At 44.5% G+C, this 26,895-nt stretch overlaps 1 protein-coding gene across 3 annotated transcripts in view; it reads left to right on the top strand.

Moving 5' to 3' along the window:
• SH3GLB2 (SH3 domain containing GRB2 like, endophilin B2) overlaps nt 1-26,895 on the top strand; it is a 90,849-nt gene that overhangs the window by 39,469 nt on the left and 24,485 nt on the right. The window contains exons 4-9 of one of the 3 annotated variants that reach the window (XM_030207872.1): nt 2,703-2,836; nt 3,241-3,333; nt 4,484-4,546; nt 6,800-6,823; nt 22,025-22,114; nt 22,669-22,769. In XM_030207872.1, coding sequence (XP_030063732.1) covers nt 2,703-2,836; nt 3,241-3,333; nt 4,484-4,546; nt 6,800-6,823; nt 22,025-22,114; nt 22,669-22,769 — 505 coding nt within the window. The remainder of the gene's footprint in view (nt 1-2,702; nt 2,837-3,240; nt 3,334-4,483; nt 4,547-6,799; nt 6,824-22,024; nt 22,115-22,668; nt 22,770-26,895) is intronic. The other 2 variants (XM_030207873.1, XM_030207874.1) reach the window with 2 other exon arrangements.

The following is a 26,895-nucleotide window of genomic DNA, read 5'->3' on the forward strand; positions in this document are numbered from 1 at the left end:
ATGGGAGGAGGAGGAGGGACTATTATCCTTGAATGATTTTAGGAAGGAATATGGGGTGACACAGCGTGAGGCTTTTCAATATTAGGAGATTTTATACTGAAAAGGGCCCAAGGGGATCTGCAATTGGGTGAGACTAATCTTTAAAAATCATTACGTATGGGCATGGGAAGGGGGGGTGGTAAGTAATATATACAGCTCTACTAGCCCAATGTACGCTGATATGTATTTATATTAATAGATGGGGGAAAAAGAATAGTACAAACCTGGGAGTGTAAAGATTGGTTTAAGATGTTTTACCTCTTTGTTCAAGTTATCAGTGACTACTAGCATGACTGAAAATAGCTACAATATCTTTTTACCAGTGGTACTGTCCCAATTCATTTAGTAAAGTAGTCAAGATCTGTAAAACCTAATGTGGACAGTTGGCAGAACTGCAGAAAGGAAGGCACTTTCCTGCACATATGGTGGAACTGTCCAGTACTGCAGGTTTTTTGGACAGACATTTTTTTGGAATATTGGACACCATCTTACAGGCATCATATCCCTGCACTCCAGAGAGTAGGTCAGTTTATCTTAAAGCGGGTGGAATTTTGAGAGACCCATAAGCTGGCAGCTCATCTTTTTACTGGTTCAAGGATTACGTTGGTGAGATTTCGAAACAACCATGCACCCCACCACATGTTTGATGTCCAAGTTGACTGCTATAAAATATGGTAGGATTTTGCATTATGATATAACTAGTAAAGAAGGCCCGTTTCTGAGACCAATGAAATGGGCGCTAGCAAGGGTTTCATCGTAGGCATGGTGTATGTAGGAGGGTGTGCGGTCTCGCGCACCTGGAAAGGAGGAGGAGGCAAAAGCATTCCAGGGATCGGCGTCTGAGGTGCGGGAATTGTGTGTCCCTCCCTTCCAGAGTGTGTGGCAGGGGCCCCCCTCCGTCTCCCGCCGTCCTTCGTTCACGTTGTGGTTTACGTCACTTTTTGGAGGGCGATGCGATTTGAGTGTATTTTCTCCGCCCTCAACGTCATCACGTTTGACGCGAGGGCGGGGCAAACACTCATGGGCAAATTGTGATTTCACCACCATGCAGTTAGAACGTTGGGACTTGTGGAGGCTTCATTAGAATGTTGGGGTTGCGAATTATGTGCGGAAGGGGCGTGGCTGAGGGCCGGTCTATGAGTGAGAGTGAGTGGTGCATGAGTGAGAGTGAGTGGTGCTGACAGCCTAGCCTACCAACAGTGCAGGGCTTCAGTGTTTCCCTGCCACAGAGTGAGCTTCAGAATGTTGGAGGTAAGAATTATTTATATAGATATGGGACTCATACTTTGGGAAGATCTCAAAAGACATTGACAGCTAACACAGGAGTTCACTCAGTAACTCCTAGATTTGACAGTTTGTAAAATGATATGACTTCCCATGATTTGAGGGATGTTGGGGAGGGGGGACTAAGTGTGGGATTTCATTTATATATCAAGTGATATTGTATGACAAAGAAATAGAATAGCATTGTAATATGTTTTGGTATGTTATTTAAATTGGAATAAAGTTAACTTATTTCCAACTGTCTTTTTTTTCATTGCGCATCTAAACTCCAATAGATATGATTTATTTTATTTGTATTTTTTGTTACATTTGTACCCCGCGCTTTCCCACCTATGGCAGGCTCAATGCGGCTTACATGGGGCAATGGAGGGTTAAGTGACTTGCCCAGAGTCAGAAGGAGCTGCCTGTGCCTAAATTGGGAATTGAACTCAGTTCCTCAGTTCCCCAGGACCAAAGTCCACCACCCTAACCACTAGGCCACTCCTCCACTCTCAACGTGAGCTCAGAGTGGCTCACAATATGTTAAATACAATACATATAAAAATACAACATCATGCACAAAAAAAGCTAAAAAAAAACCCACAATAGACAAATGTACTGATAACTACAATATTTATTCCATGGAAACAGCTCTAGAAGATTTTACTGCATCAAGAGCAAATAGCCCTATTGCTCTGGGAATGTAATTCATGAACAGGTTGCTACGTCCCAATTTTTCCATTATATAAGGAGGAACCTAACTATTTGAAAAGTCTTAAATGTCAACATTAAAAACTGAACCCCCTAAACTACTCGTAACCAATGAAGGAAATTCTAAATGGGAGAAGCATGAGCCCATGGGTCTTCTGACAGCAACAGCTTAGATCAGAGTCCAAATAGACACTGAACTTTCTTTTCAGCTTCAGAGTGACATCCTAGATGGAAGGGGGTAATTGTAAGCTTTTTTTTTTTTTTTTTTTTAATGTCTGCTGACTACTAATCTGCAGCCTCTACAATGTAAACAGTCTAGTCCTTTACATCTGAAGCAGTGGTAACTGGGTCTTTAATGTTCCAAACAGCTACATATCGCCATTCATAAAGCAGTTGCCCCTTATACAGGACTTTGAGTATTCTTGCCTGCCCCTGAGCAGAAGTGTGCAGTTTTCTGTGAATTGTTTTTTAACCAGTGAACTGAATAAATCTGTTCTGGATGGGAGAAAGCACACTGTATGAAACTGAAAGGTCAATTAGCAGTTTTAATGTTGGTACCATTCCTGTCATTTATTGAGAACATTTTATAAAAACTTAGTAGAGATTGGGACTCTTGTACAAATAAGGTAGGGAGATGTCTGTATCTGTGTGGCCATAACACTTTTCTTCCTTACCCCTTTCTTTTCCAGGGCAGACCCTTCTCAGGGTTGGAGAAACAGAAAAACGCCTGGGAGGAGCTGAGAGAGAATTCATCCATGCATCCTCTATCAATTTCCTAACCCCACTGCGTAGCTTCCTGGAAGGGGATTGGAAATCAATTTCTGTAAGTGAAGTTCTGGGGGGGGGGGGGGGGGGGGGTTTAAGTTCTTTGACTTTCTACCTAGACCAGTTTAGGACATGAGTTGTCTTCTGGTTGTACCAGCTTCATGTGACCTTTCCATTCTGTCTTTGCTTGCCAAAGCCTCAATTTTTATTGAAACCTGTTCTTCAGAGCTTGTAGACTGGCAAAATGCAACCAAATGAAAGCCATGGACTTTTAATTCTTAAAAGCCCTTCTGTAAATGCCTGTGAGAGGTCTTTAGGCTGACTCACTTTGAGAGTCCTGTTTTTATAGAAAGATTGTTGATAAAATCACATTCAGCATATACTGTGAATTCTGTTTATTCAGGACAACCTTTCCTTGTATGCCCCTACATCTTCTTTACTTCCTATCTTTTACTTTTGCAGAAGGAAAGAAGGCTCCTGCAGAATCGCCGCCTCGACCTTGATTCTTGCAAAGCCAAACTGAAGAAAGCCAAAGCAGCTGAGGTAAAAGCAGAGGTAATCTCCTGTAATCCTTCACTTTCTTGGAGCCAAGTAAAGCTGATGCAATGCATAGCATGTCATGGATGGTTGGAGGTGTAAATCCACACAAGTGTGGCATGGCATGTTTTTGTTTTTTTTTATAACAGGTGGGGTGTAGAGCAGGATTACTCTTCACATGACAATGAAAGGAACTCTTTACTCTTCAGGGAAGTAGTCAGCGAACTTAGAATTTGTCTCCTTTGTCCTTGGTGCTCCTAACAACATCTGTGACCTTACACTTACAAGCAGAGCTTCCCCCATTGGCTGATTTTTAGAAATCACATGGGGTCCTTTTATCCACTTTCACTGATCCTTCCCTCTATGACCTTCATAGCATTTTTAGCAATTGCCTTTTCCTACTTTCTTGCTCCCTCCTCCCTCTCCCAACACTCTCGCTCACCTGTTTTGTGAGTTGATGTGGATGCTGGAGTGGTTTTGGACACAGTGCTTTTGCTGAGTCTAGGCTGCCATTGACTCTGCTATGTGCCAGAGGATTAACAAAAAAGTATCCAAGAGCAATAAAACTTCTACATCATGGTCCAAACTCCAATAAGCTAATTCTGTGGTGTGACAAATATGCAGGGAAGTGAGTGGGAAATTTCTGTTTAATATCCAAGTAGTACTGAAAGAAGGAAGCTGAAATGCCAGCCATTTCTGCAAGGATATGACCTCCAAAATGTGTAATAACTGGTTCTCTTTTTGTTTGTTTTTTTGTAATCTGCAAAGTGTGGAGAAGTGAGTACTTCTGTCCTGGAGTTGTGATGTGGTTGGTTCTTTCCTTCAGACCTTTCACCATATCTGTGCAGGCCACAGCTAGTTTCCTACATTTTTTCCTTTTTTTTTTTTTTTTTTTTTTGTGAGATTTCATGACTGTAGTGCTGTGATGCTTTGAGATCTTGCTCTGATCTAATCTGAGTTTTTCTCTTAGAAATGTGGAAAGTCCTTGCTGAAAAGTTTTAGGGATGTTACTTTTGGCTTGTTTTGTGGAACTGATGGACTGTAACAGGAGCAAGTTGCCCCATATTTCAGGAGGGATTACTAGGGGGTGTCAATCTGCAGGCCCAGTCTTGTCCACTGTTCAGTCTGATTTTTCTGTATGATATATGTGAATTTTTATTTCCTATAGGCTTTGCCTGATTTTCAGGAGACTAGACCTCGTAATTATGTTCTCTCAGCCAGCGCTTCAGCGGTAAGAACTTTTTTTTTTTTTTTTCTTCACATGAATTCCCCTTCCTTCGGCAATAACTCTACATTTTTTTTAATTCAAATTGCTCACTAGTAACCGTTTAGCATTTAAAAAAAATATTCTTAATTAATAAATCAATACAATCTTCCTAAAATTAAATCCATTCCCTTAACCCATAGTTACATCAAACCAATCCATACATATTCACATTCACCAACACATTTAAAATCTCACACAGTTCTCCAAGATACTGTTTCAATACACAATTAACATATATCTGGCGATATTTTTCATCAATATGTGATCATAGCTCTTTAGTCACTTGTAAGTCCAGTGCTCTGAAATCTCCCACAAGAGCAACCTTTCTTTAAATCACATTCAATGAATGTCACCAACTTGTGAAGTAATAATATCCTTTCCTCCAACAGACCATTATGGTGTCAGTTATAAGTCATAAGCAATCAATGATGGTGCCCGTCTTCACTGTTAGCAATGTCTATTGTTCCAGATATATATTTTTTGAAATCGTTGTTACACTTCTTTTTAAAGTTTCACTCTCTCATATCCTTATAGTATTCCACCATACGACCAGGACCCGACATGCTCATGTTTCGCTATAAAAGCGTCATCAGGGGTCTTGAGTTCTAAACACAATAACAGTGGGTTAACTATAATCCTACCTAATATACATCATTATTAAAAACTCTTTTTTTTTTTTTTTTTTTTTTAATGAGTTTTCATGTCCCATCCACCCCCAAATAGTACTGCTTTGTATAGGAGAAGGACTTTGATTTCTTTCTTTCCCAAACAGTCCTGGGAGGCCCTTTTTAATAGCATAATTATCAAATGCAGCATGATCTATGCAGAGGCTGCACATGTCCTTCAAACACAGAATATCTGTCACCAGTCCAGGACCATAGGAAGTTGGACATGTGTAGACACTGGGAGATTGGATATTGGGGTAAAAATGGACTTAGGAAACGCTGACCAGCAATATAATTCAGTGGTTGGCAGGTGTTTAATTCCTTTAATTGTATTCAGAACATTTTTGTTTATGCAGTTTCATAATTTTGAACTTACAAAGAATGTGAATAATGAACATCTGGCTTTGAAATCACTGGTTGCCCAGTGATCCACACATCCCTAGACCTCAGCCTGATGTAGAGGCAAGACAGATGTCACTCTGGTTTCCTTCTTTGGTTACATTAGGTTTGAAGATCAAAACATATTCAGTGGCTTGTTAAATAGGCTGTCTGAATAACTCCTGAGAAAGATAAGGCCAGAACATGTGTGAGACTGATGAAGGGAAGAAATGGTTGCCAGATGTATGTGATTGGGAGCAGCTGATTTGATACAGGGGAAAGGAGAATCCTTCCAAAACTGTTTCCACATGTTTTTGCAGTTGTGAATCCTTGTCCATGACTTGGTGTCTATGCTACATGTTACTTTCATTCAGATGTTGAAAAGTCGGCAACGAACTTGCGTCTGACCACTGGTGGACCAAACGTGCATCAGTGGAACAGCTGAGAGAGAAGTTCATGTCGATTTTCTGGAAACCTAGGACTAAGACGGATATGACAAACTATTATTAAGTCTATTTTATGTTGAAACATACAAGCAGCTTTTTTACTTCACACCACAAAACTACAACAGTGGATTCCAGCTATCATTGACCCCACCCAACCTGTCCTTCCCAGGCATGTTTACCACATAGCACTGATTCTCTACCCAGTTATTGGGACAGAGCAAGTAACTTGTTTTTTCAGGATGCCAACAATCAATGTGCATGAAAGATTTGCATGTACCGCCTCTGTATGTATTTCATGTGCATAGCTCTATATTGAGTTTAAAGATATGGCACATAGTATAGCGGGCTATGTTATCCAACCACATGACTGAAAACCAAGATCCTGAGATCCCCCTGCTATACATGTTCTGACCTGGCTTTTGATTCACTTGCTTTACTCATGATATCGGTGAGATTGTTCTGTGAATTTCTTCCATTAGCCATGGTAAGGGTACCAGGGTGGGCCACACTTCCCAAGACAAAGTGCCCAGAGAGCTGAGAAAAGGGAGAGCTGAGGGCTGCCTGGGAGAGGGAAACTGCTGGTTACTGTAGGTGTGGGGCTCCTGGCATTCCATCCCCCCCCCCCCTTGGTTTTTACTGTATGACATCTGTCCTGTTGTTGTATTTTGCTGTCTTTTGAAGTCTCCAGCACTCATGCCCTTTCCTGTTACTCTGTGACTCTCCTGCAGCTCTGGAGTGACGAGGTGGATAAAGTAAGTATGTTACCCTCCCTCTCCCCCCACCCCCTCAGTGTTTGAGTCACTTAACCTGTTACTTTCCTGGGAATAGGGGAGGGGAGTAAGTAGTATCAACAGCATAGAAGCTATTGTGACAGTGAAAATATAGATAAGTAAGGAATGGTAAGCACAGATACAATTTGTGAGATGGGAAGCATTTTTCTCCAAATGATCGTAAAACTTTTAAATTCTGTTGCTAGGTGAAGTTCTCATTTTCTGTGTGTGTTTGTATAGATATATATAATTGAACAGGGTCCTCAAGTTCTGTGTGTGTGACTGAATGGACTTCTTGGGGCTTCCCTCCCTCACCTGTGTATTTCTGTTAAGTGGGCTCCTTGGATCCACCTGCATATGTGTGTGTCCTTATTCTCTGCCGTAGATGAATCCAGAAACTGGTGGGTTGTATCTGTCTACCAGCAGGTGGAGATAGAGAACACTGAACTGAAGGCAGTGCTACCTGATGGCCAGCTCCTCCCTCAGTCAGTATATTTATATCTCCAGCAGGTGATGGGACAGATTCTTTCCAGCTCCTGAATTCTCTGCTTGGGAAAGCTCCTGGGCTATTTTGTGGTAGCTAGTTGAGTGTGGAGGTGTTTGACCGGTGGTGTCACCTTTGGAGGCGTACTTGGTGGCCGGATCCCTGCCCCACTCCAACTTTCCCTTCTCACTGTTGTTTGGGCTGTTCAGGCTAGCTGTACCTTCATCGCAAAAAAAAAATTCTCTCTATGCAACTGTCTGCCACTTAAAAACAAACAAAAAAAACATGTAATGAATACAGCATCTGGGAAACAGCATTACAGGAAGCCTGGGGCGTCCATGGGGTGGCAGGCTTCCTAGGGAGACTTCACGGCTGCTCAGACACGCGGTGAGTGTTTTATCTTCCTCTGCAACGAGGCATTGAACATTGAGGATCCTGAGGCATTGGTGTCTACCTCGGTGAATTTGAAGATGTCCAGCACCTGGAGATCGGCCAAAGTCTTCTTGGTCCAGTAACTCATTTGGTACAGTGGATGGATCCAGATGGCAGCCTCAAGGTGGCCAAAACTGACAAAAACTTTACCCAGTGGGCTCTGATCACTTGGAGAAGTTTTCTCTCCCTAAAGTGGATGCATTGGTGACAGCAGTCACCAAGAAGACCACTCTCTCCTGGTAGAGGTTGATGTGGCCTTAAAGGACATGCAGGTTAGAAGCTTCTTTGAAGCATGCCATCAAAATGTCGGGCCTGGCTCTACAAGTGTCTGTAGTTCGTACACTGCCAGAGCGTGCCTTAGCTGGGTACAGCAAGCTTTGGTTCAGGAGCCGAACAAGGCTTCCTCTGTCCCTGCTCTTTTGACTCGTATGGAAATGGGGATGGGTTATCTGGCAGATGCCCTGTATGATCCGGTGTGGACTTCAGCCAAGCAGATGTACATAAGTGTTGCCATACTGGGACAGACCGAAGGTCCATCAAGCCCAGTATCCTGTTTCCAACAGTGGCCAATCCAGGTCACAAGTACATGGCAAGATCCTAAAATAGTACAATACATTTTATGCTACTTATTCCAGAAGTAAGCAGTGGATTTTCCCAAGTCCATTTTAATGGCTTATGGACTTTTCTTTTAGGAAACTATCCAAACCTTTTTTTAAACCCTGTTATGCTTAGCTGTAACTGCTAGGCGGTTGTTGTGGCTCCGCCATTGGGCAGTGGACATAGCATCCAAGCAGCGTTTCACGAGACACCCCTTTTGGGGTAAGTTGCTGTTTGGGGAAGGATTTGGGGAATCCAAATCTCAGACTTCCAAAAGATAGATCCAAGTTGACTGCAAGAGCAGGCCCCTTGTGACCTTGATTTCAGGAAGCACGACCTGACAAATTTTCAGCGCCCCAGATTCCAGCAGCACTGTTCCTTTTGGGCAGATAAAAAGAACTCCGGTGCCACAGGTCATCAGGGAGCTTCTGGCTGTACCTTGCAATGATGGGGTGCCAGTCCACTTCATGGTGTCTGATAGGAGGTTGATTGACCCTCTTTCCACGACAAGTAGCCCAAAATAACTTTGGACCAGTGGATTCTGATGTCACCAGAGACAGTTACAGGCTAGAGCACTCCTTACCTCTCACAGACTTTTTTTTCTTGAAGTCTTGCTGCGCTACCGTGTCCAGACAAGTGGTGATAGAGGCGACCCTGTGCTCTCTTCTAGATATCGGGGTGGTCATTCCTGTGCCCAGCTGGGAAATTTTGTATGGAGTGGTGCCCAGAAAGGGGACTCCTAAAGTTGGTTCCTAAAAGTGCAGCATTTCTGTACGGAAGTCTGATCGCTGCGGTTCAGATACAGGAGTTTCTCATAGCACTGGATGTCAGAGGCGTACTTGCATATTCCGATTTGGCAGCTGCACCAGAGGTACCTGCGGTTTGCAGTTCTGGGGCATCATTGTCAGTTTCAAGCTCTGCCCTTTGTCCTGGCAACGACACCTCAGACCTTTTCCAAGGACATGGTGGTAGTGGCAGTGTTTCTGCAGAAGGAAGAGATACAGGTGCATCCCTATCTCGATGACTAGTTGGTCCAGGCATCTGAGAGGATAGTTGCCTAGCCACAGCCCAGGTCATCACATGGTTGCAGTCACTGGGCTGGGTGATCAATTTTGCCAAGAGTCACCTGGTGCCCTTACAGTCTCTGGAGTATCTAGAAGTGCGTTTCAACACTGTGCAGGGCCGAGTGCTCTTACCAGAGGGCAGGAGAGCCAAACTGCACTCTTGGGTCTGTGGCTTGGTTCCTTGGGTGAGGGCACACATGCGCCCTCTGCAGTGCTCGCTCCTGACAAGATGGTTCCCTGTGTCACAGGAGTATCTTCAGCTGCTGTGGTTGCTGCAGGGGAGGCACAGCTTGGCCTTGTGGCTCCATGACATCAGTTTACAACGGGAATGCTATTGGTCTCCCGCAGTGGATCGTGGTAGTTACAGATGTTAGCCTGTCTGGATGGGGGGGGGGGGGGCTCATTGCCTCCTAAAGCATGCTCTGGGACAATGGTCCCAGTTGGTCAATCACAATTGGAACTAAGGGTGGTGGTGAATGCCTTGCTGCTCTTCAGGGAATTTGCTGCAGGACAAAGCAGTCCAAGTTTTTCCAACAACATGACAGTGGTAGCTTACATCAATCACCAGGGCAGCACTCGGAGCTCGTCTCTGGCCGCCGAAGTGAGTTGCCTACTTTAGTGGGCAGAGGACCATCTACAGTGCCTGTCGGTGGCACACGTTGCAGGTGAGGACAATGTGCAGGAGGATTTCCTCAGCCGTCGTCTTCTGGATCAGCCAGAGTAGGAATTGTCCCCGGAGGCATTCCTCCTAATTTGCCAGCACTGGGACACTCCAGAGATGGGTCTGATGACGACGGGCGAATGCCAAGGTGGACAGGTTCTTCAGCAGAAGACAACACGGATCTGCAGGGTTGGACACCCTGTTACAGCTGTGGCCACGAGCGGCGCTTCTTTATCTCTTTTCGCCTTGGCCCTGTATATGCCGTGTTCTGTATCGCATTGGTTGTCAAAGAGGGCTGGTAGTGCTGGTGGCTCCGGATTGGCCATGATGCCCTTGGTATGCAGCTCCCAGTTACCCCAGATCTCTTGCATCAGGGACTGGTTCGAATGGAAGATCCCTCCTGCTTTGGTCTTACGGCCTCGCCATTGAGAGGACAAGATTAGGAAAGAAGGGTTATTCGGACTCCGTTATTGCTACTTTTCTTCAGACCAGAAAGCGTTCTACCTCTACGGCGTATGTTCTGGTCTGGCGCACTTTTCATTTGTGGTGTACGAGTTGAGCATGGTCGCCTTTTTTGGCATCTGTGGTTGGTTTTTCTGCAAGACTGTTTACACAAAGGATTGGCCTATAGTTCACTACAGGCCTTCCCTGGTGGTACATGCGGATGTGGTTTGTTTTTTTTGAAAGGGGCTCTTCATTTGCATCCTCCACTTCAGTGGCCACGTCCACCTTGGCAGCTCAGTCTAGTTCGAGCTATGCAGAAGGCACTTTTTGAACCCTTGCACTAGGCATCGGATATGGACCGCACCCGGAAGACGTTTTTCTTGGTGGCAATGGCTTTGGCCCGGAGGGTCTCAGAAATTCAAGCCTGGTCGAGACCCCTTTCTGCACTTTTCATCAGTGGGCGTGACACTGCAAATAGTTCGTCCTTTTCTGCCTAAAGTCCTATCGGCTTTTCATCTTAATCAGCCACTTTTCTCCCTTTTTTGAAACTGGTTTTTCTGGAGGATTTTGCTAAACTCAGTCTCTTAGACGTGAAGCAGGTCCTCGTGCGTTACTTGCAGATGTTGAATTATTTTTGATGGTCAGATTTTTTTTTTGTTGTTTTGTTTTTTTTTGTTCTCCTTTCTGAGCCTTGTAGAGGAAGCACAGCTTCCAAGGCAAAGATTGCCTGATGGCTTGAAGAGGCTATTGCTTCGGCGTTTGTTTTGGATGGTAAGGTACTGCTGGAGGCTTTGCACCCTCACTCTACGCAGGCTCGGTCAACGTCATGGGCAGAGACAGCAGTCCATCCATTGGAGGAGATTTGCAGAGTGTGTACTTAAGTGTCTCAATATACTTTCTCAAACCATTAAGTGGATGTGGCAGCTTGGGCGAAAGCATGTTTTGGTGCAGTGGTTCTCGCCAGAGCAGCATCTGCTTCCCACCCTACTTAAGGAATACATGGGTACATCCCACCAGTTTCTGGATTCATCTGCTGCAGAGGACAAGGAAGGTAAAATTGTGTCTTAACTGATAATTTTCTATTCTTTAGTTGCAGCAGATGAAGCCAGGATACCTCATTTTTGTTGTATTGATTTTTCATTGAGAATTTGCTCTTTTTTTCAGGTGCAAAAAAAAAAAAATAAATAAGACACAAAGGAAAAGTACATAACCTCCCTGAGGAACATTTTCAGTGTTCTTGTTTACCAGAGTTATTTTTCATCTGTGTTTACTGTTTGGGGTTTTTTTTTTTGTGGGCTCAGGTGCTGTTCACTATTTGTGAGGAAGGTTTTGCCTTTTGATTCTTGTTCTCCTTCTCTCTGCTTTGCGATGTGGCTATACTAACTGAGGGAGGAGCTGGCCGTCAGAGAATACTGAAGGCAATGTTACCTATCTCCACTTGCTGGTAGATGGCTACAACCCACCAGTTTCTGGATTCATCTGCTGCGACTAAAGGAAAGAAAATGATCAAGTAAGACACAATTTTACCATTGCTGACTGGCCTCTTTAGGAGTCCCTGTGTGTGTGCATCACTAATAGGTTCCTTGAAGTTCCCCTACATGTATGTGTGGAACTGAATTAGATAAGTATTTTGGTATAAATTAGAAGAGAAAATCAGTAAAGTAATATCTTAAGCACACTAGTTTGAAGTTTGACGGGATAAGATGAACTGCATACTCCAATAGCAGGTGAGCGAGCAGGATTGTACACAGGACGTTAGATCTCACATAAGAGTTTATCTGCTTTTTTTGACTGACAAGACAGCTGAGGAAAAGGTAGGGACTTTGGTGGGTCTTTTTCTCCTCTTTCAACAGGTACTAATTCTCCTACAACTGCAGTATGGCTGGGAAACATGGTGTCACTAAAGCTGTTGCTCCTTTTGTAGCTTCTGCCTCTGTCCAGACAGCATGATCCAAGGTGAGAGAATGGTTCCATATGTGAGATTTTGACAGGTTGAGCCTCCCATGAAACCAGTGGAGGAAATGAGAGCAGGAGTGACAAAGCTGAGAAGTATCTGTGAGAAATAGAAATACATCGATGAAATGCTGCTTAAGGTACCAAGGATCTCCAGCAGAGAGGAAGAAGCTGTGTTGAAACAGGACAACTAGATACAGATCACCAGATTCTGCAGAATCAATATACCAAATTCAATTTTTCCCTCAAAAAGACCAGTATGCAGCCTGAAAGTGGAGGTTATAACATCCCAGGAAGAGGAGAAACTGGCACTCAAAAACCCCAAAGTTGCTGGATCCCTTCTAAGGTGTACAGAGGTGCTGACTAGGCATGATCAGGAGGTCTTCTGTCTGCATGATGCCAAGATTCAAGATGTTAAGAGTTTGCCAAAGCTCATCAAACCTACCAACTTTTCAGGGCCGGCCCAAGGCAAGATGCCGTCTGAGGCGGAGCTAACATGTGGCCCGCCCCCTGGGCTGAGATGCTGCAAACCCCACCCCGACGTGTTTTTTTTTTTTTTTTTTTTTGTAACATTTGTACCCCGCGCTTTCCCACTCATGGCAGGCTCAATGCGGCTTATATATTGTATACAGGTACTTATTTGTACCTGGGGCAATGGAGGGTTGCCCAGAGTCACAAGGAGCTGCCTGTGCCTGAAGTGGGAATCAAACTCAGTTCCTCAGTTCCCCAGGACCAAAGTCCACCACCCTAACCACTAGGCCACTCCTCCACTCCTTGTCATGGTGATGTTCCAAACCTGGCAGTGACAGTGATTTCCCATACACTGCCCTGCCGGCACCTGCCTCTTCCCTTTACTGTGGCTGCCTGAGCGAAACAGGAAGTTACTTCAAGCAGCTGCAGTAAAGGAAAGAGGCAGGTGCCAGAGGCAGGATAGCATATGGGAATCGCTGCTGGGTTTAGATGACTAGGTAAAACACTGTGATGCCGCTCCTGAAGAGTGCCTCGGGTGGCCTATTGGTCTGCCCACCCCTGCTTTTATCCAGTACTACTTATCTGTGTTGGCATGAATGATCCTACCAAACATATTGAGAGTGAGTTCATGTTCCAGGAGTGAGAGTGAAGCGGATAAGTGCACAGGTGGTGTTCTCATTGATCCTCCCTGTCAAGGATAAAGGCCAAAGCGAAGAGGCTTGCATTCTAGAGATGTGCATTGCTGCACAGATGGTGTCATCGACAGCATTTTGGCTTCCTGAGTCATGGGTTGATTTTTCAAGGACTGTTAGGCAGAGATGCTTTCCACCTATTGAACAACAGATGACATGTCTTAAGACTGGCTAACTACTGAAGAGGGCTGTAAACTAGGATCATAGGGAATGGGTGAACAATCCCTTGGATAAGTAAAACATAAAATGGTGGAAAAACTGGTGGTGTACTTTGATTTCAGCAAAGCCTTTGACATGGTTCTACATAGGTAACCTAAAAAATAAACTGAATGCCCTTGGATTGGTCTCTAAAATGACTGTTAGAAACTGGTTGTGTGGAACGTGACAAAGGGTATTGGTAAATTGAGTTCACTCTGAGGAAAAGGGCATTCATTATCAGTGGTATGCCTCGAGGATCAGTTCTTGGTCTAGTTCTTTCTAACACTTTTGTAAGCAATATTGCCGAAGAGCAGTCTGGTAAGGTTCAATTCTTTACGGATGATAACATTTTCAGTATGGTAGATGCCCACAATGGTGTGGATAACATGAAGGAGCTAGCAAAGCTTGAGGAATGATCTAGATTTTGGCAGTAAGATTTAATAGTAAAAAATGCAGGGTTATGCATTTGGGCTGAAAAACCCCAAGGGAGCAGTACAGTATAGGTAGTGAATACTTCTGCACATAAAAGAAGAGCGGGACTTGGGGTAATTTGTATTTGATCTTAAGTTGGTAAAAGCTAGAAGGATGTTTGGATGCATAGGGAGAGGAATGACGGTACCTTCAAAGAGATATAAACTGGATGGTGTTGGTCCAGAGCATGGCTATGACTATGAAAATGATCAGTATAATCATATGAAGTTGAGAGGCTCCTCAGTGCTGATGAGGACAACGTTGAATCCTCACGTCGCCTCGGGGTTGGGTCCGACACTGGCCAGTCTATCCTGGCCAGGCAGGATAGAGAATATATATATATTTAAATACCTCTGTGTTTTAAATTCATATTAGGCGGGCCTCTCTTAACTGGAAAACTCTAGAAGAAGGGACATAAGATAAAAGGGAATAGACTCTGGATTAATCTAAAGAAAGAGTACTTTATTTTCATTGGGAGGTTATTCCACACATCCACCACCCTTTCCATAGTGGAGGAAAACAAATTCAAGAACAGTGGAGGAAAATGAATTCAAGAAACCATGGAAAAGCATATAGGATCTCTAAGGGAGAGAAAAAGATTAGTAGATGGTATGGATAGGCAATAAGGTCTTTATCTGCTGTCATTTTCTCTTTCTATATCTCTTCAGGGCCTCCCTCCCTCATGTGACTGTATGTGTTGCTGTATGGGCTCCTTGGGTGCCCTCTGTGGGTGTCATTTTCTATGTTTCTATATCACTTCAGGTCATCCCTCCTGCATGTTGCTGTGTGGGATCCTTGGGTGCCCCCTATGGTTGTTGTGTGACTGAACAGACTTCTCAGGGGCCCCTTTACTGTGTGTTTGCCATTGAGTGGCTTCTTCAGGACCCTGTAAGTGGGTTCTTAGCTGGCTATTACTCCAAGGCTCTGTGCAATGATTTCTGTGAGCAAAAGTACCAGGGTTCTTCTCTGTATGGCAGTATCTCCACACAGGTTTGTTTTCATAACCAAAATGAAGCCTGCTCCTATAGTGCTAGAAGTACTCTTATTTTTCAGAGGACAAGCAGGCCATAATTCTCATAATTGGGTAACGTGATCCCACATTGCCTGGTCTGGAACAACTTTAAAAGAGCTTCTTAGGAGCTTGACGCACGCTCCATTGCGCATTCCACAGTGACTACAGTTGTTTTTGTACTGCGATGAAGGGTGATCGACATTTTGTCCTGCTCTTCGTACTGTTGGCTCCTGAAGAGCTTCCTGAGTGTTTTGTGGGGTTTTCTTTGTGTGTGTGTCTTTAAAAATAAAATTAAATTTTTTTTTTTTTTTTTTTTTTACTATTTTTGGTGTGCCCATGTTGGAGTTCCCTCTTCCTTTATAGTTTTCAATCCTCTTCCCCCCCCCCCCCCCCACCTCACTTATGGGTTTCATTTTTATTTTTCCCATGTCACTAGGCCATTTTTAGGCCTTGAGTTTGACTGTGTTCTCGTGGTTTTTCTCTTGGTGCCTTACTCCTTTTTTGGCACCAGACCATCATTTGATTTGGCTGCTAAAGTTTTACCTTCCATGTCCATGAAAGTTCCCGGTGGCTCTAAGCGCTGTACCTGGTGCAGACGGACCATATCTTGTAAGGATGCCTATTCTTGGTGCCTTTAGTGTTTAGGGCCCAACCATAGCCCTGCTAACTGTCTTCAGATGAAGAAACAGACCCAGTTAGCCTCAATGAGAGAGAATGTTTGGAACCAGGTCTGATGCATCGACGTCAGGTACTGTACCAACATTGGGAGCTTCGGTGTGTATGGCTGCTAGACCTGTAGATACTGGGAGCAGTGATGCATCAAGTGGGTCTCTACCTGCCTCAAAGCTGACTGCTGTGCAGGGCCCCCAGGACTGGCCAGTGTCGGACCCAACCCCAAGACGATGTGAGGATTCAACGTTGTCCTCATCAGCACTGAGGAGCTTCTCAACTTCAAGTGAAGGCCAAGAAGCATTGGCATCAGTAGCCCTCGACACACAGTGCCGGGAGCTCCAGGACATTGAGGGATGTGTCACCATCAGAAAGACCGCTCCCCCTCCATTCAGGAGGTGCCAATGCGTTGGTCTTCCAGCAGCCAGACCAAGCTCCTTTCTAGACCCCAGCAGTTCTGAAGCCTGTCTCTGAGCTGGCACCCCAGCCTTTCCCAATGTTGGCCCTCCATGAGCGCATCGGGGGTGTTTGTGCCTACTCTGCCTCCTGTTGCAGCCCCACTTGGCCCCCTCCGTGTCTGGTGTTGCGTGTGGCTCCGGTGTCGACTGCCACCCAAGCCGGTGGTACTCTACTCGGTGGAGAAAGCTTCACCAGAGTTGAGGTGGGAGCAGACTCAACACCCTTCTCAAGGTCATGGTTCCTCATAAGTTGAGGCAGGCTAGGTGTCAGCCCTCCCACAAAGAGGCTTTGACTGACACCGATGAGCGCTCATGGGAGTCGTAGGAGGATCCTCGGTACTTTTCAGAGGATGAGTCCTATGGCACCCCCTCTGAATCCTCCTCTCATTTTGAAGAAGAAAATCTCCCCCAGAGAGCCTTTCTTTTCCCTTTTTGTGAAAGAAATGGCAGCTGCCATTCAGTTTCCTTTTGGAGGACGACGAGGAGCCCTGGGCCAAGATGCTCGAAGTTCTGGACTACAAATCTCCTCTTAGAGAGGCTGTGACTGTCCCTCTCAACGAGGTACTATAGGTGGTTCTTGTCCAGAATTGGGAGTCCCCTCTGTATGTCCTGGTACTGCCCATGAAGTTCGATTACTATGTACCGGGTCCACTTTACACCTGGCTTTGATAAACCCTAGTTGCCTCATCATTCCAGGATGGTGGAATCCACCCTAAAAAGAGCCAGGAGTTCTAGAGACTATGCTTCGGTGCCTCCAGGCAGAAAAAGTAAGATCCTGGACTCTTTTGGAGGAAGATGTTCCAGGCATGTATGCTCGTGTCACACATTGTTATACCAGCTCTTTCCAAGTGTCTGCTTGCGGGACTCGGTGCGCAAGATGCTGGACTTGGCTGACTCTCTCCCACCGGAGCAGGCCAAGTTGTTGCTCCAGTTAGCCAAATAATAGAAGGCATGTCATAAGTTCTTGGACCAGATGCACGTACGATACTTTTGATGTGGCATCTAGTACCTCTGCCAAAATTATAACAATATGCAAACTCTCATGGCTACATGTTTCTGACTTGGAGCTGGCAGTTCAGCAGAGGTTGGCAGATGCCCCATGCCAGAGGGATAACCTTTTTTGGAGGGAAGGTTGAGGAGGTCACTGATCAAATCAAAAAACATACTGATACCATCTCTGCTCTCTCCCACCGGCACCTTCTGCATTAGCCTCGTCATCAAGGAGGTCTTTTTTTGGTAAGTTGAGAAGGGGTGCCTACTAGTCTGAGGCATAAGTACGCCGCCTGCTCAGGCTCAACCCCAGCCCGCTCGTTCCCATTATTAACAGCATGTGCTTAAGGCCTCTGCTAATCCCTAGTCAAAGCAGGGACCAAGCTTTTGACTGGTTCCAGCAGAGTATAGCCGCTGTGAAAGTGTCCATCCCGGACAACTTGCCAGTCGGGGGAGGCTGAAGTTTTTCCACAAAAGGTTGCTCCTTATAACTTCCTACTAGTAGTTTCTCCAAATAGTCCATTTTGGATACGCCTTAAATTGGCATCAGAAACCTCCAAATTACCCACCGAGAGCTCCATTACTTCAGCTTTCCAGCATGAGAAGGTACTTGCAGAGGAACTCTCAGCCCTTCTGAAGGCCCAAGAAGGGAAAGAAGGATGGGAATTGTATTCCAGGTACGTACTTATGCAGAAGAAGACTGGGGGGATGCGTTCCATCCTAAACCTAAGGGCCTTGAACAAATTCCTGGTCAAAGAAGAGTTCAGGATGGTTTCCCTGGGCACCCTTTTCTCCATGATTCGGGAAAATTATTGGCTATGCTCTCTGTACTTAAAGGATGTACACACATCCCGTTACTTCCAACCCACTGGAAGTATCTACGATTTCAGCTGAGAACACATCACTTCCAGTACCACATGTTGCCCTTTGGCCTTGTGTCGGGTCCCAGGGTATTTATCAAATATCTAGCGGTATCGCAAAGTCTCTATGTAGACTGGGAGACCATGTGTTCCCTTATCTCAACGATTTGGCTAGTGAAGAGCACATCAGAGGATGGTGCTCGGGAGTCCATGCAGAGGATTATTCGGGTGCTCGAGCTACTAAGGTTCATTTTAAACTACCCAAAATCCCATCTTCGCCCTGCCAAGCAATTGGATACCCAGAAGGTTTGAGCCTTCCTCCTGGGGCCAGGTGGTCACACTGGTTTCTCGGGTGTGAGCCTCTCAGCAGGTCATGGCTCAGCAGATGTCGAGGTGGTTGGGGTTTGTGAAACCCATGACGCACCTTCACATAGAACTGGCCAATGGATCCTGGCCTCTCAGTGGTGCTAAGCCATGGGAGGTCGGAAGATGTCATCAGTGTCCCCAGAGCTTTGCTCATTCTGTTGTGGTGGACCATTTGATCCAGTTTGACTCTGGGACTTCCATTCCAAATTCCTTAGCCATAAAAGTGCTGACAATGGATGCATCTCTCCTGGGTTGGAGAGCTCATGTAGATGGGCTTCACACTCAAGGTACTTGGGTTTGCCCAGGAAACTGATCTCCAGATCAATATCCTAGAGCTTCAGGTGATATGGAATGCTCTGAAAGGCTTTCAGAAATCTATCTTAGCAAATTTTACTCATTCAAATGGACAGTCAGGTTGTCATGTATTACACCAACAAGCAAAATGGCACTGGATCACGCCCTTTGTGTTAAGAGGCCATCCGAATGTGGCATTGGGCTCTCTAGCATGGCATGTTCCTTTTGAGTCGCTTATCTGGTGGGCAAAAACAGCCTGGCAGACAGACTGAGCAGGGTTGTGCAACAGCACGAGTGGTCTCTGAACACGGACATTGCCTGAGAGATCTTCCAAGTGTGAGGCACCTTCCCTCCCCCCCCCCCCCCCCCCTTTTTGGTGGAAGTCTTTGCCACTCACATGAATCACAAAGTCCCTCAGTTCTATTCTAGGCTTCAGGCCCACGACAGACTAGCATTGAATGCCTTTCTCCTTCTTTGGGCAACAAATCTTCTGTATGCATATCCTCTATTCTTCTCATGGGGAAGACTTTGCTGAAACTTGAGCAAGACCATGGGACCACGATTCTGATTGCGTCTTACTGGCCTTGGCAGATCTGGTTCCCTCTTCTGGAATTATCCTCCAAAGAACCATGAAGATTGGAGTGTTTTTCCTACCCATATCATGCAGAACGAGGCATCCCAACCTTCAGTCTCTGGCCCTCACAGCCTGGGTTGAGAACCTAGAATTTGCTTCCTTGGATCTTTCAGATGTCTACCAGGTCTTGCTGGCTTCCAGGAGAAATTCTATTATGAGGATTACTCTTTTAAATGGAGGATGTTTGCTGTCTGGTGTGAGGGCAAGGCCCTAGATCCTATTCCTGCCCTACACAGACCCTGCTCGAATACCTTCTACACATCTCTGAGTCTCTGCTCAAGACCAACTCCGTAACGGTGCACCTTGGTGCAGTTAGTGCTTATCAACATGTAGAGGGTAAGCCCATCTCTGGACAGTCTTAAGAGGTTTGCTTTTGTCAAATCCCCCTGTCAATCCTCTGTGTTATTGGACCTCAGTTTCCTCGCCCAGATGATGAACGCTCCTTTCGAGCTACTGAATTCCTGCCATCTGAAGTACTAGACCTGCAAGGTCACTTGATGGCTGTTACTTCAGCTCGTAGAGTCGGTGAGCTTCAGGCCTTAGTGGATGTACCTTATACTAAGTCTCATCACAACAGAGTAGTCCTCCGCACGCACCCTAAGTTCTTGCCAAAGGTTGTGTCTGAATTCCTTCTGAACCAGTCAATTGTCTTGCCAACATTCATTCCCCGACCTCATGCCCATCCTAGCAAAAGCGCCTTGCTCACCTTAGGCTAATGCTCGCTTACAGTCCATTACATGGAGCGGACTAGGCCCCATAGACAGTCTGCCCAACTTTTTGTTTTGATCCCAACAGGATGGGGGTCGCCATCGGGAAACAGTCTCTAATTGACTGGCAGACTGCATTTCTTTCACTTATGCCCAAGCTGGCCTGACCCTGGAAGGTCATGTCAAGGCTCACAATGTCCGAGCCATGGCTGCATCAGTAGCCCACTTGCAGTCAGCCTACATTGAAGAAATTTTGCAAGGCTGCAATGTGGTTTTCAGTCCACACATTCACATTTCATTACTGTCTTGAGCAGGATACCCGACGCAACAGTTGATTTAGGCAGACAGTGCTACAGAATCTGTTGGGGTCTAGAATCCAACTTCACCCCCAGGCCCATTTTATTCCGTTCCAGGCTGCACTCTGTTTATATGTTTCAGGTTAATCTGAGTACTGTGCTGACCATTGCAAGGCCCAGTTGTTTGTTGTTTAGTGAGCCTGGATGCTAGGGATACCCCAGTTGTGAGACCTGTGGCCTCCTTGTCCTCAGAGAAAGCGAAGATACTTACCTATAGCAGGTATTCTCCCAGGACAGCAGGCATTATATTCTCACAAACCCTCCCACCTCCCCATAGAGTTGTCTCCTATTTTCTTTTTATGCTGTAGTATTTAACTGCGGTAACCACACTTTTGCGGTGGGCAGGAATGGCACTCACACATGCACAGTGGAGCTTGCCTCGCACTCTACAGAAGCTGTTGCTCCAGACCGGGCAACATGGGATCGTGTTACCCAAGAATATAAGGCCTGCTGTCTTCAGAGAATACCTGCTACAGGTGAGTATCTTCACTGTATTGTTGGAAGAAATCAAAGATGGGGCTTTGGAGGGGGAAGAGTATAGAATACTTACCCATTCTTCCACAGAGAAATATCAGCCAAGTTAAAAAGTGCTGCTTTTTACAAGAGTGATAATACCAAGTAGAATGGTGAACAAGGAAATAGAGAACATGTGTTCCTAAAGGGTCCTCATGAAAAAATGTGTCAGAGTCCAAGGGGACACAACTGCTGGATCTGCAAAACTTAAAAAAAAAAAAAAAAAACTGAGGGGACATCAGAAGCCCACCAGGCATGTGCAGAAACTGTTCTTGGTGCCATCCAATGACATCACTGCCTATTTGACTAACTTCTGCTTGTCCATAGAGAATATTGCACTTCTTAGGAGGGCTTCAGCCTGCTTATCACTTTGGTGCCAACTGTTAAAAAGAGCTAGTGTCCCATAGCCACAAGTATCGCTCAACTCGGGGTCCAAACTACTGTAAAGCTTAATAGAAGGGAATTAATAGAAAGTCAAAATTCCTATTTTGAGCCTCTTGCTAGCACTAGGGAGTGATGGGACATATTCTACAATTGGGTTCCTAGAAGAAATCAGCAACTGTGCCTGCTGGGGAGGAGATGTCATGTTCCAGTTTCTATATTCATGTGTCCATGTGCAGAAGGTTTTAGTGATCACCTGGACCTAAAGCCACTGAGTGATAGAAAGAAGCAAGGGTTAAAGAATGTGAAGGGAAATTATATCCTTATTCATATCCCACACTTTAGAGAATGCCTTAAGGTAATCAAATCTAGAGCTGGTTTAATCCATTCCTCATGACCTGGAACCAACTGGTGTTAAGGAGTCTGGTAGAAACTGCCATTCTAGTGCGTACTCTGATGACTGTTGTGTCTCGCAGGCAGAGTATGAACTGCGCGTGGCTCAGACAGAGTTTGATCGTCAAGCAGAGGTGACGCGCCTTCTGCTGGAGGGAATCAGCAGCACCCACGTGAGTACCCAACAATGGATGGAAAGTGACAAGTAGCTAGAATCCTCCAAAGGCTGCCCAGAACTACAAGTGACACACGCTATACAAGTACCCTGTGTGATTGTGTGTTATTAGAAGCCTACTGTATATTATGTCTTCTGGGGAATAGCTCTCCTGTTTCATACCTCAGAGGGAGCACAGGCTTTAATTTTACTATTGTTGTTTTTTAAATTGATTTCTTTGCCATAATTTAATCTATTATTAAATATAAAATAGTGCACAAGTTGACATATTTTAATGCTTTATATTTTCTAAGTAACGAAGAATGATGCCCAGCTCAAGTACCTGTAAAAGCAATTACAGTATAATGTGTAGTACACTATCAAAATTTATAAAACAAAATATTTAATTAAAACAAATACTTGTAAGTCCACTGAAGTTTTACATTTTTGCTTTTTTCCTTACTGCTATTGCAGTGCTCAAGTGATTGATTGGTGGTTGTGACCCTTTATTACCTTCCTCATCGTTTACAAGCAGTAGTTGAGGCTGTTTTCTGTGTGCTCTTCCTCCCACAGGTGAACCACCTTCGCTGCCTGCATGAGTTCGTAGAAGCTCAAGCTGCTTATTATGTTCAGTGCTACCAGCACATGCTGGACCTGCAGAAGCAGCTGAGCAGGTGCAGAAGGAATAATTCAGTTTCTTAATTTCCACCCCTTTCCCTCTGTTGTGATTGGTTTTTTTTTTCTATTTACCACTTTATACTGGTGGTGTAGTTAGATTGGAGTGTGTACTGGATGTGGTATATTTCAGCAAGGGTGCCTGTTCTACACAGTGCTTCATTCTAGTCAATTCTTGTATACTGCTAATAACCCCTTTCCAGAGTTCAGTGCAGTTTATATCCTAGGTGAGACAAAAACAGATAGTGTTAGTGTGAGGTATGAGAAACAATAGAGACCATTGGTGTAATGCATGAGTTTTAAAATAGTAAAGGAAAGGATAATGGATGATACTAGGAAGTAGAAGTCATGATGGATTATTATGAAGCAGTGTTTGGGAAAAGAATTTTACCTCTTCCTAAAGTTGAGGAAGCTAAAGAGGGGGTGTCAATACTAAGGTGGTAAACTTGGTGAGAAAGTAGGTCGGCAACAGAGGATAATATTAAAACGTTTATGCCAGGGAAAGTGGGGTCATTAGAGGAGTATCTCAAGGATCAATCCATGGCCAGTTCTGTTGGGGTTCTCAACCCAGTGCTTGGGACACAGCCAGTCAGTCCCACAATGAATATGCATGAGATAAATGTGCATACCTCACCTCCATTATGTACAAATCTGTCTTGTGCATATTCATTGTGGGTATCCTGAAAACCTAACTAGCTGGGTATGTCCAGAGGACTTGGTTGAAAACCCCTGGTTTAATAGTTTCATAAGTCCTGTTGCAGAAGGGCTATCAGGAAAGACTTTCCTCCTCATCCCTTCACTCCTGTCCAGCTTTTCCCCTCTGGTACTGGATCAGAGGTACTCTTGCAGGGCTTTGCTGCTTCTCTGTAACGCTTGGGAGGGAGCCAGGAAGGAATTGAGTTAACAGCCTGAGACTATCAACCCCCCCCCCCCCCCCCAAAAAAAAAAAAAATCCTAGAGCAAGTAAGCAATCTGTTGGGGAGGGGGCAGGGAGACAGTTTTTCAGGCCAGCGCTCCCAGAGATGACTTCAGTAGATTGGGGAGGGAACTTGCAACTGGCACAATGGCCTGTGACAGCTACCAGCTTCAGCTAAGGGTGTCTGGCTACTACTGTGGTTCTAAGAAGGAGCAGGTTTGTCTGCAGCTTTGGCTTCAGGGGATCAGATTTTGCTTTGCAGTGGTATAGGAAAGGAGAGCTACTGCATTAGACCAATTTTGGTGGGGATTGCTACTATTTTGTCTATGCTGGAAGTCTGTTAAGGCCATGGCCAGAGCCCTCCTCTTTAAGACCTGTGTGGGCACAGGCAGGGGGGATTCAGGCCCTTTCCTTAAAGGGCTGGATGCTGCCATTGGCATTCCTTTACTCCAAGAATTCTTGCTGCTCATGGATTAATTCAGCAAGTGTTATCAAACTGTAAGTAGGTTAAATACATCTGTCCTACTCTGTCTTCAAATTATCTTGATTTTTGCATATTTTGTTTTCACTTCCCTGTTCCCTTCCAAACATGTATGTTTCTTAGTGACGCTTCCCAGCATGTGAACAGGACATTCATTACTTAAGCTTAAACTGTTCAGCAAGTGTCAAACTGTAACTATATTAAATGCATCTGTCCTGCTGTCTTCAAATTATCTTCACATGTTAATGCTTACATAAGTATTGCCATACTGGGACAGACCAAGGGTCCATCAAGCCCAGCATCCTGCTTCCAACAGTGGCCAATCCAGGTCACAAATACCAAAAAAGTACAAAACATTTTATACTGCTTATCCCAGAAATAGTGGATTTTCCCCAAGTCCAATTTAATCATTGTCTATGGACTTTTCCTTTAGGAAGCCGTCCAAACCTTTTTAAAACTCTGCTAAGCTAACTGCCTTTACCACATTCTCTGGCAACGAATTCCAGAGTTTTTAATTACACATTGAGTGAAGAAAAATTTTCTCGGATTCATTTTAAATTTACTACTATGTAATCCTGTCCCTTGCCCCTGGGGAGGGGAAAAAACTTCAGCCCTAGAGGCTGGAATAAGAGAGACATTCGGACTTAGATATAGGCTCAACCAATAAAAATCTTTATTGGTATCTCACTAAGCCAATACAAAATAATTGTTCTCTCTGGAGCAGGTTGTAACCCAGTAGCCAAACACACAGACTGAATAACAAAACTGCTCAGCAAAAACTTTCTTAGCCATCACATATATACTATTGTAAGTTTGATTTCTCCTAAACTAACTTATGGTCATATATGGATTTTCCTGTTTCCTTCCATCACACAATATAGTAATATATAAAAATGTCAATTTCCTCCATTGTATCATCCTCTCCTACTTGTGTTCACATGCACACTTTGTGGCAATTGGCTAATTCCTTATCAGTAATGCGTGCTCACAGCGTGCCAAAACCATGTAGCAAGCTAGTATGACACACCTGATGGCCTTCCTCTCTGAACACATTTCCGTTGGAACATCTTGGACTCGCAGGGTCCTCAGTCTCTCATCACCACCAAGGTTATATCCAATTGTATCTGCCATATATGGACTGCATAGCCTCAGTTTCTTCCAAGTGTCACCTTGACGTGTAACATGTACTTTTCCATTTACTGAGAAAGCACTGTAGCTTACATGCAGCTGCAGGAAGAAACTAAAAATATGCTGAGAACAGCAAGGCTAGGAAAACTGGGGGCTAGCAGGGCCATATTACAGGCCTAGTATAGGAAGGAATATACACTACTTTGTAGCTTCATCGCATGCCCCCTAGTCCTAGTATTTTTAGAAAGAGTAAACAGACGCTTCACGTCTACCCGTTCAACTCCTCATTATTTTATAGACCTCTATCTTATCTTCCCTCAGCCGCCTTTTCTCCAAGCTGAAGAGCCCTAGCTGCTTTAGCCTTTCCTGATAGGGAAGTCGTCCCATCCCGTTTATCATTTTCGTCACCCTTCTCTGCACCTTTTCTAAGTCCCATATATCTTTTTTGAGATGCGATGACCAGAATTGAACACAATACTCAAGGTGCGGTTGCACCATGGAGTGCTACAAAGGCATTATAACATCCTCATTTTTGTTTTCCATTCCTTTCCTAATACCCAACATTCTATTTGCTTTCTTAGGGGAACTATTGATATTCTCCTCTGAGCTGGGGGAGTCCTCTCAATTTCATAATACATCCTTAATATCACACACGCTTGGGGGATTCTGCTCCTTTGTGGGATGGTCTATCTGCCAGAGACCTAGGAGGTGAATGAGGTTGGTTCCCTGATTTTGTGATATTTCGTGGAGTCATGAGAGGGTCCCTCTAGGGACTTGGTAGAGTTCAAGGAGAATCCTCTGGAAGATGGGGAGATCCCAGAGGGTGAGTTAGTATCTCTCATTACTTGCCCTGGCAGTGTTGATGATCTTGTATCAGCATCTACCTGAATCAGAGACAAGAAAGGACCCCTTTCCAGAAGGAATCTGCAAGTCAGAAAAAGCGTTTCAGATAGTGATTGGACGTGGATAGTGAATGGGATACTACCGATGCTAGTCTCAAGTTAGGTAGATCAAGGCTAGAGTATACCCAATTCTGTTTGAGAAGGAGTCTGCATGTGCCTCGGATAGATGCATTGGCGTCTGTAGTTATCAAGAAAATAACCATTCTGGTTGAGGGTTGAGCACAGTTTTTTTTTTTGTTTTTTTTTTTAATCAAATTTTTATCAGATAAAATATCAATATAACTTATGTTTGTTTATTAAAAAGCTTGATATCCCACCATTTCTGAATGCAGGTCATAGTGGCTAACAATTAAAACAATACAAATTAATGCATAAAAATGGAAAGAAAGACCAATCAGCAAGAAACATTGAATACATACTCTAGAGAAATCAAAAGTCAAGGTACACATGTTGAACTGTTGGGACAAACGGACCACCATGATATTCAAAACATCATGGTGAAAATTTGAAAGCTCTGTCAAAAAATAAAATAGGTTTATAACAAAATCTTGACTTTAGAAAAAGACAACGCAGATTGAATATAAGGGGGGGAGTGTATTCCACAGTGAAGGTACAAGAATATAGAAAGCAGAGGAACAAGTAGATTCATAATGGGCAATCTTGGGAGAAGGGAGAACTAACCAGCGCAAATCTAGTGA

This window comes from Microcaecilia unicolor, chromosome 6, assembly GCF_901765095.1.
Source record: "Microcaecilia unicolor chromosome 6, aMicUni1.1, whole genome shotgun sequence".
Taxonomy (NCBI): Eukaryota; Metazoa; Chordata; class Amphibia; order Gymnophiona; family Siphonopidae; genus Microcaecilia; species Microcaecilia unicolor.